The 16,448-nt window shown below is 42.3% G+C and overlaps 2 protein-coding genes across 2 annotated transcripts; both read right to left on the reverse strand.

Annotated features, from left to right (window-relative positions):
• Positions 1-8,966: 8,966 nt before the first annotated feature.
• BCR41DRAFT_368562 (hypothetical protein) lies at positions 8,967-12,961 on the reverse strand (the record flags this gene model as incomplete). Its single annotated transcript, XM_022026388.1, has 2 exons — positions 8,967-9,038; positions 9,170-12,961. 2 exons carry the CDS (start codon positions 12,959-12,961, stop codon positions 8,967-8,969), a joined length of 3,864 nt encoding a protein of 1,287 aa, XP_021884279.1.
• Positions 12,962-14,781: 1,820 nt separating this feature from the next.
• On the reverse strand, positions 14,782-16,432 carry BCR41DRAFT_224640 (hypothetical protein). The gene is made up of 2 exons (XM_022020030.1): positions 15,125-16,432; positions 14,782-14,969 (listed from the first exon to the last, which is right to left on the reverse strand). The coding sequence occupies exons 1-2, from the start codon at positions 16,006-16,008 to the stop codon at positions 14,861-14,863; spliced, it is 993 nt and encodes a 330-aa protein (XP_021884280.1). The 5' UTR covers positions 16,009-16,432; the 3' UTR covers positions 14,782-14,860.
• Positions 16,433-16,448: the final 16 nt, after the last annotated feature.

Consider the following 16,448-nt stretch of genomic DNA (forward strand, 5'->3'; position numbering starts at 1 on the left):
AAAACGAACTTCCATGTTGTGCCCCAGATGTTGGAATATAAATAAGAATGTCTATATATTTATTATTATTGTTGTGTATTGTTTTGTTTGCATTGACATGTAATGTGTTTGTCTTGCTTACTACAACTGTACTCTGCTTTTCTGCCACAACTGTAGACTAGCGACATGCTACAGTACAAATGCTTCATAGGCAAATTTGTTGTGAAAGCGAAAGCGAATGAATGTTTGTTATTGTTGTTATTGTGTGTGTAAATACACACACTCACGCATGCTCTCGTCTTGACATCGGCCATCACCATCGATCTCCTTCCTCATCCAATTGACCCTAATGCTCCGTACGCGAACAACAACTTTTTTTTTTTTTTTTTTTTTTTCTTTTTTCTACCGACCCCTCTCTCCTTCTCGCCTTCATCATTATATATATATCATATATCATCATCATCCTCGTGATCTTTCGACGACTCCCTTTGGGTCCTCACCTTCCTCTTTACTCATCGCCATCTTCCTTCTATTCTCACTCAAAATCTCTCTACTTTTAGCTGTAAAACACTCTGCATGTGCGTGTAAAAAAATGTACCTTGCCTGCCCCATCTTTGATTGTTGCGCCCCTCTTTTTTTTTTTTATTATTGTTGTGTGTTCATTGGATTCTTTAGGTTCAATGGTGTGTGTTTATTGTCTGATTGTATATACAGTGGGTAAAAAAAGTCCGTCAACCCTTTTGACACATTCACACAATACGCAACACATTATATACAATCATAATCAAATAAATATGTTTATATTTCTTGAGGGCCTAGAGCTCTCACATCCTACTATTTTGGCTGGTCATTTAATCTTTTTTTTTTTTTTTTTTTTTTTTGTCCTATCCTGCATTCTGCATTCTGCGCTGGACTATACCTTGTGTTGGATATCTTTTTTTTTTTTTTTTTTTTTTTTTTGCTCTATCATACAGATGTAGCTGGTATACGTGCATTGAGTTCTTGAACAACCTGGCACTCCATCTTTACCTTGCCTTACCCTACCTTACCCTTACTTTTTTTTTTTTTTTTTTTTTTTTTGTCGGCAAGCATGGCAGAAACGCTCAGATATTTTCAGCTCTCTCGCCTAAAAAAAAAAAAAAAAAAAAAAAAAAAAAGTCTAGGCAAACAATCATGCCACCGGATAATTGTTCAAGCTCCAATTGCTATTACACGAATATAACACATGAGTATGACCCCTCCCCTAACTTCAGCCAGAATAGTTCTTTGCTTGTCTCCCATTCATCCCAGAGAGGGAGGGAGGGACATGTCTTTTAGAATACTATAAACGATAGGGAGACATTAAGAGTCCATAATCCTTTGAAGCCTTTGATTATTTTTTCTTTTTTATCTGAATAAAGTATATGTTAGCAACGAACTGTGACCAAGATAGAGAAATGTTATTTACTCGACTGTTCCATGAACTATGATAAATACAAATCTTTCAGACAAAACTTTGCTCCTCCGATTCGGCGCTAGTCAAGGGCGCAAAATCTAGAGTTGTTGACTGGTTCTGTCTGAATCAAATTACACCTTTCCCCCTTTCCAGGCTATCTTTGATTCAGTAGCGTGCACAGGGTCACAAAATTTTTCCTGTGATCCTATATATGTCGTCACATGATATTTCAGTCCTCCCTTTTTGATTTCCATCTATCTATCCGTATCATTCTCTTATGGTGAGTTCCTTGCGTCAATATGAATCACAAATATAGCTATTCATTTATTATATTTTAAAATAAGAATCAAAAATGGATAACATTCTCTTCCTATTTGCAAGGCGCATTGTGGCTTTGCGCTATCGCCATCCTTTAAAATACTCGCTCCATTGAAACTATTGAAACAAACAATCATAACACTACCATGGCCACCGAAGTAACCCTCTTTTGCGTTATCGATGGAGATTCCTCCATATTCTCAGTGGATATCTCCTCTTCAAAAACGATAGACCATCTCAAGGATGCCATCAAGAAAAAGCAGCTAGAGTTTCATGATATTAATGCAAGCAAGCTCACTCTCTGGCATGTCGCCATTTCTTCTATCTCCAAGAAACCAATTACATTAAGCAATCTTACAGACGAGCAGAAGGCGCAGAAAAACCCAGAGAAGCTCGAAGATCCGACTAGCGAGGTCTCTGAGGTTTTTGGCGCTGTACCACCAAAAAAAACCATCCATGTCATTATTGAACGACCAGGTACTATTCCACTCTACTGGTATGCCTTTTTTTTTTGTCCACAGTTAACTATGATTAAACAAGTCATACGCACTTTCTATTTGTATTCCTTTCTCCTAAGTTAAAAGTGAAGGGAATGAACCTATAATCGCAAGTCTACAGACGACGAACGCAGATCTACAAAAGGAAATCGCCGACTTGAAGCAACGACTGCATACGAACGCAAATTTAGGAACGATGATCGTAACTTTAGAAACGACAATCGCAAATTTAGAAACGATAATCATAAATTTACACAAGGAAATGACCGACCTGAGGCAACAAAAACTGCATATGGAAGCAGATTTAGAAATGGTACAAAAGAAAAACGCCGAATTGGAGCAACAACTACAGGCGGACACATATACTAGTAAGTGATAATCAACAATAAGTGAGAATGTGGAATGGAAAGATGTCGAAAGGAACCATAGTGAAAGAGAGCTGACTTTGTTGTTATTCTAGCACTGAGCGTCGTGAACAAAAGAGATCGGAATAAGGTTATTTGCACATATTCCACCAATATTAAATCAGCTACTATAGGAAGCCTGCGAGAAAGCCTTCGAGATTATTGCTTGGAGTTTGAGGAGTTCGAGGAAGTCCAAATATTTGTGTACGATGAGGAAACGAAGACATTTCCGTTGTTGAGAGACGACATTCAATTTCGTTCTATCTTGGAAAAACTTCAGCAAAAAAAGTGGAAAAGGCTCATTATATCTTTGGCTACCCCAGCCATTAGTTTTTCGTCATGGGACTGGAAAAAAGTTCAAGACACGTATAAATTACAATCGTTCATTGATCTACCAAAATTTGATCTCAAGCCCAAGGAGGACTTGACAGAAGCTGAAGAGACAATATTGGGACATATTGTGGACGATTGCATTCGCAAAGGTAGAGCCTATGCATTTAATGCACAATCAAATGAGGCTACAAGATCAACAATTGTCGATGCATTCATGGTTGGAGCAGTATCGCTCTATGCGCCCGACATGATCCTTTCGCAACAACAGTCTTTGAAAGGCACGCGCGGCTATGGGACTTTGGACTTTGCTGTTGTTGACTGTATCAATTCGGGACAATTTCTTGGCATTACGGAAGTGAAGAAGGACGATCATGTGCAAGGCCTTGCACAAAATATGGTACAGCTCGATGTAGCCTTGCACAATAGGAAACGAAAACGAACTGAGGAGGATGGAGATTGCCCTAGAGCCCTTAGGGCTTATGGAATCGTAACCAACTCATTTCAATGGGCATTTGTTGAATCTACATTGGAAAATGGCACGCTAAAATACCGAAGGTTGGAACTGACTAAATCTTTAGAAGTGATAGGAGAAATGGAAGACGTGAGAGACAGATGCAAGCTTATATTTGGCTATGTCCTTACTCTTTTCGAATTAATGAAGAATGAAATGAGCACGAGAGGTAGTTTCAACATCGAATCTGACTCCCCAGCAACCAAAAAATCAAAATTTGATCAGTCATCAACAGCAACGATAACAACACCAATAACAACAACACAATGATATCCGCTTAAAATAGCATACAGCAGTTTTGTAATAAATAATATTCCAATATCATCAGTTGGAAGCTTTCAAGTAAAATGGAGTGACACTTTAGAAGTGTCTAACGAAACGCCTTCAACGGTGTGGTTTATTTTTATTTTAAAGAAATATATGTATAAACACATTACTTAAAAGCTTTTTTTCTTTGTGCTCGACGCATCTTAATGTAGGAATTGTTGGAGCCAGCGTTGATGATAGCCTTGGAAACTGACGTCAGGGCATCAGCTTCCTTTTCCACTAACGTCATGCATGTTGATTTTGATATCTCTTCTAGCACAGCCTCAATTAGTTCCTTCTTGAATTGATACAACTTCCTTTTCTGTGCATCGAATCCTGAACGCCATTTTGCTCTTTTTTGGTCAGAGCTCTTATTCAAAGCCCAGATCGAGGGCCGTCCATCGACACCATGGAACCATTCCTTCCATTGATCCTTGAGAAGCGCTGCTTGCGGAAGCATTTCGTGCGAGGACAGGGTTGTTCCAATCTGAACGTAGAGCATGGCGATCTGTTCTGCCAACTGGTCCAAATCAACTCTACCTTGCATACCAGACTGAGATTGAGGTTGAGATTGAGAGTGAGCTTGTCTTTGTTCTACAACTACTTCTTCTTCTCTTTCTCTCGCTCCGTCTACTTCATTGAAGAATGAATCCTCGCCTTGTAAAGGTGAAGAGGTGTTGGTAACGCTCGCTTGCTCATGAGCCGGCTCATGGCTAACCAGGTGCCCGTCTGTGTGCCCTTGCTCCGGGGTGAATGGGCTCCTCTGTCCTGCTCCACATCCCTGCTGTATCTGGAGATCGAACTCTCGTATTTGCTCTCTTTGGATTGATTTGATCTCAGATACAGTGTGGCCTATAGTTCTTCCTGCACCATTGAAGGCCCCCTCTATCCCTTGAGAGAGTGCCACTAGCTGACGATTGACACTTGACATATGCGTCCTGAATGAAGAAGTCAAGTTACAGTTAGATGTATCAACGCGTTCTCGTGATCGTATGAAGTCATCAAGAGCTGAAAGCTGTGCTCCTAAAACATCAAGTTTCTGTGCTATTGCGGGAGCGTTTGCTGCAAGGCTATCCATCGAGGGAGATCTTGCCTCACTCATTGTTTGGCGCAACTTTGCACTAAACTCTCCGAACTCTGGCGATTGAAAGACTGGCATCTGGCAGATATGGTGCATCCGGTAAATCTGGTAATAGCAATTAGCATTGTCGGTAATTTCCATAAGTACAGCCATATCCTGAAGAATAATCTTCCGAAAATGAGCAAGAATAATATTAAAGCGTATTTTTGGTATTTCCTCCTTGCAATGGCTTGTTTGTTCCAAAAGGGGTCGATTGTAGTCCTCGGGGCGGTCCATCATGATATTCTCAATGCGCTGCTCCCAGTCTTTGTTTCCTTCAAACAGGTTCTCAATGAAAGGAAAAATCATTCTCTGAAGTTTGGGATCAGGAATAAGTGTGTTGCGAGGAAGCCAGAATTCCTCATCAGTTCGCGTGAAGCCTGCCATCGAATACGGAACAGCTCTTGGAACTGGATGTAGGTAATGGATCGCCAAGCGAGAATGAAGCCAATTGCCTTGCTGAGATATCTGGTCATGCGATGATCCATTGAGCATCGCGTGTTGTGCTCCAGCTTTGCGGCCCGCATGAGTAACTTTATCACTATGATGGCCTGCCTTATTCATAACCCCTTTCATAGCCCTAAGAGCAAGAAGTCGCGAGGAAGCGTCAATCCATCAATTACTATTGCACTACCATACAAAGCCATGTATACCCTGTACTTACTTGTAGAGTGAGGTTGAGGACATACGGGTTCTATCAGAAGCGCCGAAAATGAGGAAAGTTTCCATCCATTTGTCGTCATGAAAGTCAGGAACGTTTTTTTTGTCCTACAGTCAAAAGTTACGAATAATAATAGATGTGAGCAATCGAATGTCGGTACAGCCCCGAAACATTAAACAGAAAAAGTATCAGGAACTAACCATCCATAGCTCTAATAGATAAAATCCTAAGGCACCTAAAGGACACAGCTCAACATCTTTATTGCGAATACAAGACGAATAGATAGTGAAGTCCTGATTTGTCTTGCCATGTGTAATCTCAAGAACAAGGGCAAAAGAAAGCTGGCGCCCATTCTCAGCCGTTGCATGGATATGTGGGAACAGGCTACTCAATTTCGCATCAAGTAAATTTTGGCCACGAGCAATCAAAAAATGATTCAAGGCAAAGCTAACTCGGTCGCGAGCCCCAAGCAGCTTGTGAGTCTTAGCTCCACCATTCAGAGGTTTGTAAGATCGAGTCCAACAAAGTTTCAAGAACTGCTTGAGTTGAGCTGGTGTGTATGCATTGTCGACCGACATTCGATATTGGTTCTTGAATTTATTGCTTTGTTGATACCTGCAGAACAGCAATTAGGGCAATTAGCAATATGCAATATTATATGTTTTAAAACAACATCCACTCCTTCAATTTTCAGGCCTCAAAGTTAAATAATACTACATTATGCTGCTGTCTACTCCTACCTTTTTCTGTATGATGAAATGATCCCTCTGAACTCGGCTGTACGTAGACTTGCCCATGGCTGGTTGCTAGGGTTGGGAACTAATGCTCGCTGAGACTGATAGAGCGATATGACCGACTTGACATATGCATCAACTGTCTCTGGAGAAGGGAGATCACCTTCATAATCTATTGTGACGTTGACACGCAATGGCTTGATGCTATAGAAGTCGTCCTCCGCCTGTACTGATTCTTCTGCCACAAGTTCACGCACATAGAGTAAGAATTTCTCGTATGTGACCATGTCTCCATCCATGAAATGCTTACGCTCGCACCAATCCTATATATATTATGGATCAATTAATTGCTACCAATAAACATTATTTTTTGCATTGCTCAACTACTATTCAAATAAGCTCACGCACCACCCAATGCCGTTGGTATTGTTGATAATGATACACTGTTCGACGTGCTAGGGATTTTTCACGATCCTTAGCTGCCTCCTGTAGGACCAACGTACAAGCTATTTTGTTATGGGTGGCATATGCTGTCTTGTTCGCCATGGATGCAACAACATCAGCTCTGCTCGCAGCTGCTATAGGTTGACCTTTGCGTCGTTTAGGAGTTGCCGGGTTTTCTTGTAGCGTTATATGCCGCTTTTGGCTTTGAAGTCCTTGTTCCTGAAATTGGAATTGATCTTGGAATTGTACCTGAAATTGAATTTGATTTTGGAGTTGGGGCATGTGTATGTGTGAATCTAACTGTTGTCCTAAATACTGACCAACATTCTGTGGTGATTCTAATTATAATTTCAAGAGTTCAAGAGTTATTATTTGGTTTTCTTTCTTTAAAGGATCAACAGCAAGCGACGACTATTGTTTGTATATAATATAATGCTGAATAACGAATGTGCTCACCAAACCAGCCTTAGTCCGCCAGCGATAGAGAGCGATAGGCTACCTTGAAGAGGACTTCCTACACTATTCTGTGCATTGGTTGCATTAGATGTGAATAGCGCTTCCATGTTATTTAATGCTGAGTGGTGGGGAATGAAGGGGTGGGTGAAGGGAGAAGTGATAAAACAAGTTAAGAAAAATGTTTGCTTATCCCTCTCCATTAGTGCAAGTCATATGCGATGGCCTTTCCAAATTTACACATCTACACAAAAACGGTATTCAGGCTAAATCACGCTGGAGATCACATTCTATATATTTTGTCAATTTTTTATATTACTTTTCTTTGTGATTCAATAAAAAGAAACAAGGTTTGTGACCACATAATTTCAAAATACCAATTCAGTAATCTGACAGTAAGAAAAAAAAAAAAAAAAAAAAAAAGGCACTGGATGATTAAAAGAAGCCAAGCCAGTCATGAGTTTGGCTTTTTTTTTTTTTTTTTTCTTTCTTTCTTTTTTGTCAGACAATCGATACGTATTCAATCCTCCTTGGCTTGACTTGACTTGACTTGCTTTGGCTTGGCCTTTTCTCTCTCTGTGTAAACTTCTTTCATCCTTCCCCTTTTTTTTCCGCATTGTACCAGTTTTACAACTGGAAACATGAAGCTTGCGGAACGTCAACAATAAATCTAAAGGGCGTTTTGAACATTCAAAACAGAGAGAAGAGAGGGATTTTATTGCAAATAGTCAACAAGTCGACAACGAGTTGTATACATCAAGCGGAGAGGTTGCCGAGACGCCGATGTTTTTTTTTTCTTCTTCGTCGTCTTATTATTTTTCGAGGCTTATTTTTTCGATCCAATCACTCATAAATGCGTATTCAAATGTAATGAATACACAATGGTGGAAATCTACACACTCAAAGACGCGTTTGAGAGAAAATTTACAGGGATGAATAAAACCATCAGTTTCTTTTGGCTTTTTTTTTTTTTTTTTTTTTTTGAGAGCATCAAAAAAGTAAAATTGAGCTCAAAGCAAGACTAGACTACTGTATGAGGCTACAACACTATGACTATGAGCATTCACTCCTTTTTTTTTTTTTTTTTTTTCCATCATCTTCAAGTCTACTCGTGTAGCGTAGCATCAATTAAACACAATGACAGCCAGATTTTGTATACATGTTAATGTTAATATTATAATATTCATGAGGATAAGGATGTGAGCTCTTTAAACATGTACATGTACAGTTCTTGACCGCGTGTCAGATTTAGGAGTGGGGTTGTGTAAACATCGGTAACAGTTACAGTACTCAGTCATCACACAATAAAATGTAATAAAAAAAAGTTTTTGTCTTTTCAAAGGAGCAGAGAGAGAGAGAGACGGGGGTTTGTATTGCACAACGCTTGTTGATCGGGTATATTTTTTCCTCAACCATGACTGATATGGACACCAATCGATCCGAAACGAACATCATCCGTTTATGCTCAAAGTCAGGGCACTCATTCATTCTTCAATGAAATATTTGGCTCCAAGCTCACTTTCAGAGTACAAACTCAATAATACCGATATTAATTGGAATCTCACTTTCATTTCAACCGAGATTAAAAATAAGATCATTTAAGACACCATCTAGATTCAATAAAAAAAAACCTTCCTTTTCCGTAGGAACACGCACTAAGCGAACGCGCTCTTGTTACTATTAGAACACATTAGTTGGGGGTTTTTTTTTTTTTTTTTTTTTTTTTAATTCATAGGATGTTTGTTTATGTTATTACAAATGTGCGTGTCTGTCATAGTTCATTTGATATAGGTGAGGTGGGTGCCTTGCTACGTTCATACATGTCTACCATTGTAGCCAGATACTAAGATAGATATAAAAGGAAAAAAAAAAAAAAAAAAAAAAAAAAAAGAATACACTCTGCTTCATTAATGTGCTTTTAATTAAGGAAAGAAAGAAAAAAAAAAAAAAAAAAACACAAAAACATGTTCTTACCACGATGATGGCCCAGTCATCCATTCCAGTAATACCACCAAGCATCTCTCGGACGATAACCTCTTCTTCTTCAGTCAAAGTCACTGTGCTCATATCTGTCATATCTTTCATTACTTTATCTTCATCCCGCTGCTGCTGCTGCTGCTGTTGTTGCTGCGACTGCTGACGATTACTTACTTTAGGATCATCAGCACTCGATCCTTGTCCTTCCTCCTGATGCTGTTGCCGGCGTGGCTGGGGCTGATGTTCGTTTTGTTGAGAGCCTTTGAGATTCATGCCAAGACCCACATCCGTCGTTGTCATCGTTGGAGTTATAGAGGCTGCTGTACTCGGAGTAGCTACTGTATTTAATGATCCCCAACCAAAAGATTCAGCTGACTGTCGCTTGCCTTCTGCCCGACCGATCGAGCTCACATTGCCGCTCTCTAACCCAGTCAAGGTCTCAAGTGAGGTTTCGTAATCCGTTGCACTTTCTCGACCAGGATCTCGACGAGGATCGTACTCACCATCATCTATTTCTGAACGCCCATCAGTCATAGCAGAGACTAATCTTTGGGCTGCTGCTGCAGATACTAGTCCTGGGACTGTCGCAGATCCTTTTAATGAAATTGAAGGTCGAAGGCCCGAGACAGATTGACGATGCCCAGGGGCAAAAGAAATGACATTCAATGATGTGCTCCGGGATGCGTTCACGGATGAAGCTCTACTCCTATTATTGTTACCATTGCTGCTGAGCGTTGGTGACGATGTAGAAGTAACTGGTAGAGTAGGAAGAAGCGATGGAGTTACGGAAGATTGGACAGTAAGGGGTGGAGAGGGTATCGCCCGTGGAGGTTGGATCCTCGTGGGCTCTAGCGCTGCAATTTCCTGGATCGTCAGAGGAGTGTCTAGAGGCAATTCAGTGACACTATGGTGCTGAGCTCTCACTGATTCCGTCAGATCTTCGGTCGAACGAGATTGCTGCGGTGGAACAATAGGTAGCTTTGAGGATGTCAACGTGCTTGCTGGCGCGGATCTTGGAATCGTACGTATTGTTAGCTCGGAATCCTCAACCGTATGTGGTTGTGCATCTCCTTGCTCGCCTTGCCCTAGATCTTGCTCCCGCGACGACTGATGTTCAGAATGTCGTTCTAATCCTGGTGATTCTTTATCTCGAGACTCTTGCATCTCCCTCAGCTCCGAGTCCCCTCCATCATCTTCACTACCCTCTTCATTAAGCTCCTCAGCACCACGTGACAGTTGTTGAAGTTGGTCACCTTCAGACACCCGACCCCGCTTTTTCCTCTTAGACTTGAGCCAAGCTTTAGCTTTTGCTCTAGTCGATCCATGTCGCCTGATCTCTTTGTTGAGATGGCCTGGATCGGAGAGTTCACGGCTGTTTCGAGGACTACGCTGTATTTCCGAGCTCTGACGGCTGTTGCTGTCCTTTGCAGAAGCTTCTAAATGTGTTCCTGCCTCTAGGATACCGGTCGCAGCGGATGATTGCGTTGACGACCCGAAGGACATGGCTCGAAATGCTCCTGCAAAACTACGGAAAGTGGCAGACGTTGAGGGAGATGCTGGAGACCCAGATAGAGAGGAAGCCTTCTTAAGCGATTCTCCACCACCAGCTACTGTGGTAGCATCTTCCCGATGTTCGTTCTTATCTCGTTCCAGATCGCTTGATTTTGATGTCGCACGGCTCAAAAGAAGCGGCCGCTTAGGCCTCAAGCGACGCAACCCACTCAGGCCTTTGGATGAAGTGCCAAGTGCCTCAGCCAAATGACTGTGACTCTCTTCAATCTTCCCCACAGATTTGGGATGATCTAGATCTTCGTCTCTATCTCCTGAATACTCCATACGACTCTTCTCACCCATAATCGTTTCTTCTTCAAATGCTGCAAAGTCGTTTTTGTTATCATTAGTGTATGAATCCGAATCACTTCCTCCAGTATTAGTACTACTGGTACTATTATCGCTCACAGTGCTCAGTAACATGGGATTTCCCTTGCCAACATCAAAATGGTCAAGTTTCAACTTTTGATTCCGTTCCCTCTCTCGTTCTCGGCCGCGTTCTTTTTCCCGTTCCTTAACCTCTCGGTGCCGTCCAGGACTTGTATGATGATGGTGATGAATAGGTAAGGTTTTAGAGCGTCGATGTGGGCTTGCTCGTCCATTGCTGTTGCGTTTCCTACGGTTTCCGCTACCATTGTGAGATATACCATCTATAATAGTATTTGAGTCCGATCGTCCAAACGCTGCTAGAGCGGGGTCGATCATGGCCGCACTCTTAGCACTCCAGTACTCAAACCATTTTTTCCATTTCTTCATCCCTTGTGATGTTGTGAACTGAATTGTCCCAGTGCCATTATCACCCTGACTCGATTCATCTCCAGACATGACGAGTCTACCTAAACTCTTACTATCATAATGCTGTGATTGGTAACAACGAGACTTCTCCGAAAAATCCTCTTTCCTTGAATCGTACTGTTCAATAGGCTGCAGTTTTTCTGCATCGGATGACACTTGAGATGATAAAGATGCAGCTCGAGAGGTTTTCATTTTGTGCGAGACCGTAGTGCCTAGTTGTGTAGATGACGGATATGCAGAAGTATTTCTACGAGGAACCCGAGAAGTCCTACTACTGCCGTCACCTTTGGGAGTAGTTGCAAGAGATTGTCGAGAGCTTCGAAAGTTGTTCTGAGAAGAAAACGCTTCACCGTCGTCCGATGCCCCACTTGAATAGAATGTCTGCGCTCCAGACTGAGCTAAAAACCCGCCCTGATAAAGCCGGTTATTGAAAACCAAGTGGTAATAGAGAAAGGACTTGAGCAAAATTTCGTATAGTTTACCATCCACGTACGCGAGAAATGATGTGTCTTCTGAAAAGATATCCATGTCCTTGAACATAGCTTCTAAGAAAACCCCGTCCGTGTAATGTTGCGCGTTAATCCAAGCCATCGTATCATAGTTTAGTATACAAATGCCAGATCCCAGGAATTTGGGGTCAATTTTGCTCGAGTCGACGCCTACAAGACATAGTTTTTCCATATCCGATAGCTGCAACAGCCCAGGCCCTTGGTGCCAAGTCATTATCTGACGCTGATGTTCAATCAGCTGTTCTTCTCTAGATGGATATCCGGCATGTGGTAGAAATGTTGCCAAAACCGACACTAGTTTTCTGACTTTGGCTTCGCTATCGCTTTGTCCCATGATGCAGACTTTTCGGCCGCTAAGGAGAGCGAAAACCAAATCCTTAGCCGCTACAGGATCTTTTTGTAGAGTATCAAGCACAATGGTTGGAGAACAGGCTGTCTGGACTGGTCCTGTGGCCATCATGCCTACATTGGCACTCTGTGCAGGATGGCGGTTTTGCATTCGATGAAGTGAGTTACCGCTCGCTAGCAAGTGATCCCCTTGATGTAGCCCGGTGCCAAAAGACCAGGGTGTCTGTTGAGTTGCTGCCGCAAGGTTTGTACTCCCCTTTGCATGATGGAGATTCTGTTGTTCCTGATGCCACTCTACGACTCTTGCAGAGCGATCCAAGGGCGCAATGACAAAGGCATCACGCGTTGGCGTATCTGTTTGTGTTGCCACCCCTGTAGCTGCTGTAAAGAAGGACTCAGCGTCGTCTAAAGAATCATATCCCGTCTGCTCATCATCAGCATCTTCTGCATCCATTACTTGTCCATCCCTTCGCTCCTCAACTGCAGTTTCATCAAGCACTACGGTTGGCAACGGCTCTTGATTCTTCACTGTATTAATTTCCTGGGTTGATGGTCTGTCCTCAGAGGGTACGCTAGTGATCGACATGCCATGTATTAGCTCTATCAGTGGTGCAGATGTCTCTTGAAGTTGTGTCGTACGAGTGGTAATTCTAAAGAAAAAAAAAAAAAAAAAGGAAGAATATGCGTGACTAAACTTTAGTATTCCTTTCAACAAATCGTGGTTTTATATCAACTCAGGATGTATGGTCAAATGTTTCTCACCTATTGAAGTCTGGGTTCCGAAAGTTAATCATAAATCTAGTAACATGAGTTGAGAATGAGAAAGCTTATTTAGTAACGTAATCCGACTACATTTCTTTCTCCTTCTTTTCGTCTAATCTCGAGAAACCTAAAAAAAAAAAAAAAAAAAAAAAAAAAGTCCGGTCAGTTTTTATATATATTTATACATACCTTTGCCCTATCGTCAAGCCAGAACTTGTAGGGTGCATGCGCTTGATACAGTCCATCATGTCGCCTAATAGCTGATAATCAACTTGAAACTCCTTGAGAATGTCCTTGATCTTTTTAATACCCAGATGAAACTGAATAGACGAGTTCCAGACCATGTTGGCAATGCACAGCTCGCGTAAAGGCCGAAATACGACTTCATCACGATAGGCAGGGTATAATGAGGTCGCATATTGAGCCTCGTACTCTGGCATTTCATTCATCATCGATTCATAATCTGATACCACTGAGTTCTTTCGTGATTGATCTTGCTGAAGTCCTAACAAATGAGGAGGAATTGGTGAAGCTGCTAATCCCTCTGTCATCGATAGCATCCCAGTTGAATCCAAGATCCTCGATGACGTTGAACCAGAAACATTGGGCGTCGATGCTTTACGTCGTATCCTAGAGGATGGCCGTGAAGGGGCCCCCAAGAATAGAGAGGAATCTGCTCCTACTGCTCCTACTGCTCCTGCTGTTCCTGCTACTCCCGCTATTCCTGTTCCTGTTGCCCCTGCTGCTCCATTACTACGTCCTGCAGCCAACATGGCCAAGTTCTCAGACGAAGTCATGGGTGATAGATCCGAGAGAGGGACCATAGATGGGAGAGCTTCATGTCCATCATCTGGATGGCCTAACAGCGGTTGACCATCAACAGAATAATGTTCTAGTACACTAATAATATGCGTTGCGGTTTCAATGGCGTCTTTAATAGATTCAAGGTCCGACTTTTGTTGTTCACTCAAGCTATCCTGTTGGCTCCTTTCTGCTGATTCTACTTCCTGCTTCTGCTCCTGCTCCTGCTCCTGCCTCTGTTCCTGCTCCTGTATGACTTGCTTTTCATCGTCCTGCTTCTTTTCCTTCGTGCCCCCTTCTTCCTTTTCAGTACCTTCTGAAACGCTCGACGACTGTGAAAGACGAAGAGCGAGAATTCCTTCACTTGTTTGTGATGGTGATGATGTGTTAACATTCTTCGAAGGTAGTTGTGGTGGTGGTGAAGAAGAGGAAGACCGAGGGTTTTGTGGTCCTGTAGAACTTTCAGTATGTGTATTAGTCATAGCTGCTGTAGTAGTGGTAGTAGTATTATCGGTAGAGTAAGAATTAGCTGTTGCAGAGGAGAATGTCGATTGATTAGATTCTGATTGGGATGGTGGCGGTGATGACGGTGCCTCTGACAACAGATTATTAGTGTAGTTCAAGTCGCGCAGTTTCTTGGTGAGGTCCTGCCTGAACAAAGTATAGTTGCCAGCCTTGAAGTAAAGAGCTGCTTTGCTGAATTTATGCCTCAGATCGTTATAGTGTGCTAAAATCTTACGGGGGTCCCGCGTAATGTAGGACATATAAAATGGTCGAACAAATCCTCGAGCGTTGATGTCAAACAATGTAAAGTGATGTACCTATTAGAAAAGAGAAGTAAGGAAAAGAAAGCATTGTCGGAGCAAAATAACAGAAATAATAGTACAAATCAATCACAGATGTTATTGACGCTGACATCTGATTAAAGAAAAAAAGGAAAGAAAAAAAGTTGGCTTACATATGCCCAGTAGCCCTTTTCGACATCATTGATGTGAACCTCAATGTCCTCTGGGATATGAAAAGCTCCCGATCTTGGAGGAGAAAAAAAAAAAAAAAAAAAAAAAAAAAAAAAAACAAGGATAATGAAAATATACAAAAGTTTCTCGGTCAGAAAAATTTTGATGTTCACTTTATCCCTGCTACATAAAGAAGGGAAAAAAGAAAGAAGGAAAATGAAAATACATACGTTTCCCTGACCTGCTGGTCCACCGAAGTAATCCGAAGAACGAATTCATGAATATCAAACAAATCGCATGTATTTTCCTGTATACCATTGCTCTCAGGAGCCAAGGTTGAAGTACTAGCATCGGAAGGATCTTGTGAATGTTTGGGTGAAACGGGCGAATCCTGAGCCCGCTGCTGTTTCGAAGATGAATAAGAATCGCGTGTCAAGTCCACAATGTTGTCCGGTATCGTCATCACCGCTCTTGGGCCTTCAACCTCTGAAAATTCAGAAATAAGCACAAAATCTGGTAGATCTGCTGACTTTTTGGAATACCACCATGCTCCTGATGGAGGGTCCAAAGATAGTCCATAATGTTGCTGCTGCCCTCGAAATCCCAGCCCAGTAGATGAAGAGCTACTATTTTCGACAGGAGAGTTGTTGTTGTTATTGTGGGGAGGTTTGAGACCGCTACTGATCGAGTCAAGAGTCGTACCTAGCTTTGATGTAGGAATTTGTTTGGAAGAATTATGAGCACTGCTTGTGGTCTCTGAGTGAGAGGTTATTAAACCACCCGGAATACTACGTTGATTTGGACGGGACCCTGTGGAGAGTGGGTATGGGGCGGCATGGGTGGTTTCAAAATGTGAAGTAGGCGAAGCTGTATCAATCTGCGATGTCGATGCAGATCTGGGCAAAGTTAGCATGTGAGCGGGGGGTGAGTTTGACGGCAGTTGTGGCTGTGGCGGAGAAGAGTGAGGTGTTGAAGATGCTGGCGTAGCTGAGGTTGGAGCTGCCGTAGATGGTCGTTGGGGAAGTGAGGAGGAAGAAGATGAGGCCAGGATAGTGGACTCGTGATCGTCACAGTTATTGTCAAGGGATTCTGGTAAGGCACTCCAGCTGAACATGATTCATTCAAGCACGAGCAGAGGTAAACATGCACACCTATGACGGGTAGGCCGACAAAAAAAAGGGTGGAGTAGGTATCTGCTCCTCCTCCTTTATTAGAATCTCTTTTGTACAAATGCAGACGCAGGTGCAGGCAGGCAGGTGAGTCAAGCCGTTAGTCAGACAAGAGTTTCTGAGTCCCAGAACAAAAGCTGGCCCGATCGAGTGGGCGTGGAAAAGGTAAATAGGAAAGTCGTGTGGGGCAAAACACTGTTTGCATGCATTGTCTGCATGCGTGTATGAACAAAGGATGGTCCAAACTCGATCAAATTTTCTCTCTTTTTCTCACTTAGACGAAGAGCAAATTATGGGAGCAGCATTCAGGTAGGAATGAGATGGACGGGATGGAAGACGATGCAGTTGCAGACTCTTTTTGGGCGAGGCCTCGACAAGTGCAGTA

The sequence above is a fragment of the Lobosporangium transversale genome (genome assembly GCF_002105155.1).
Source record: "Lobosporangium transversale strain NRRL 3116 chromosome Unknown BCR41scaffold_7, whole genome shotgun sequence".
In the NCBI taxonomy this organism is placed as follows: domain Eukaryota; kingdom Fungi; phylum Mortierellomycota; class Mortierellomycetes; order Mortierellales; family Mortierellaceae; genus Lobosporangium; species Lobosporangium transversale.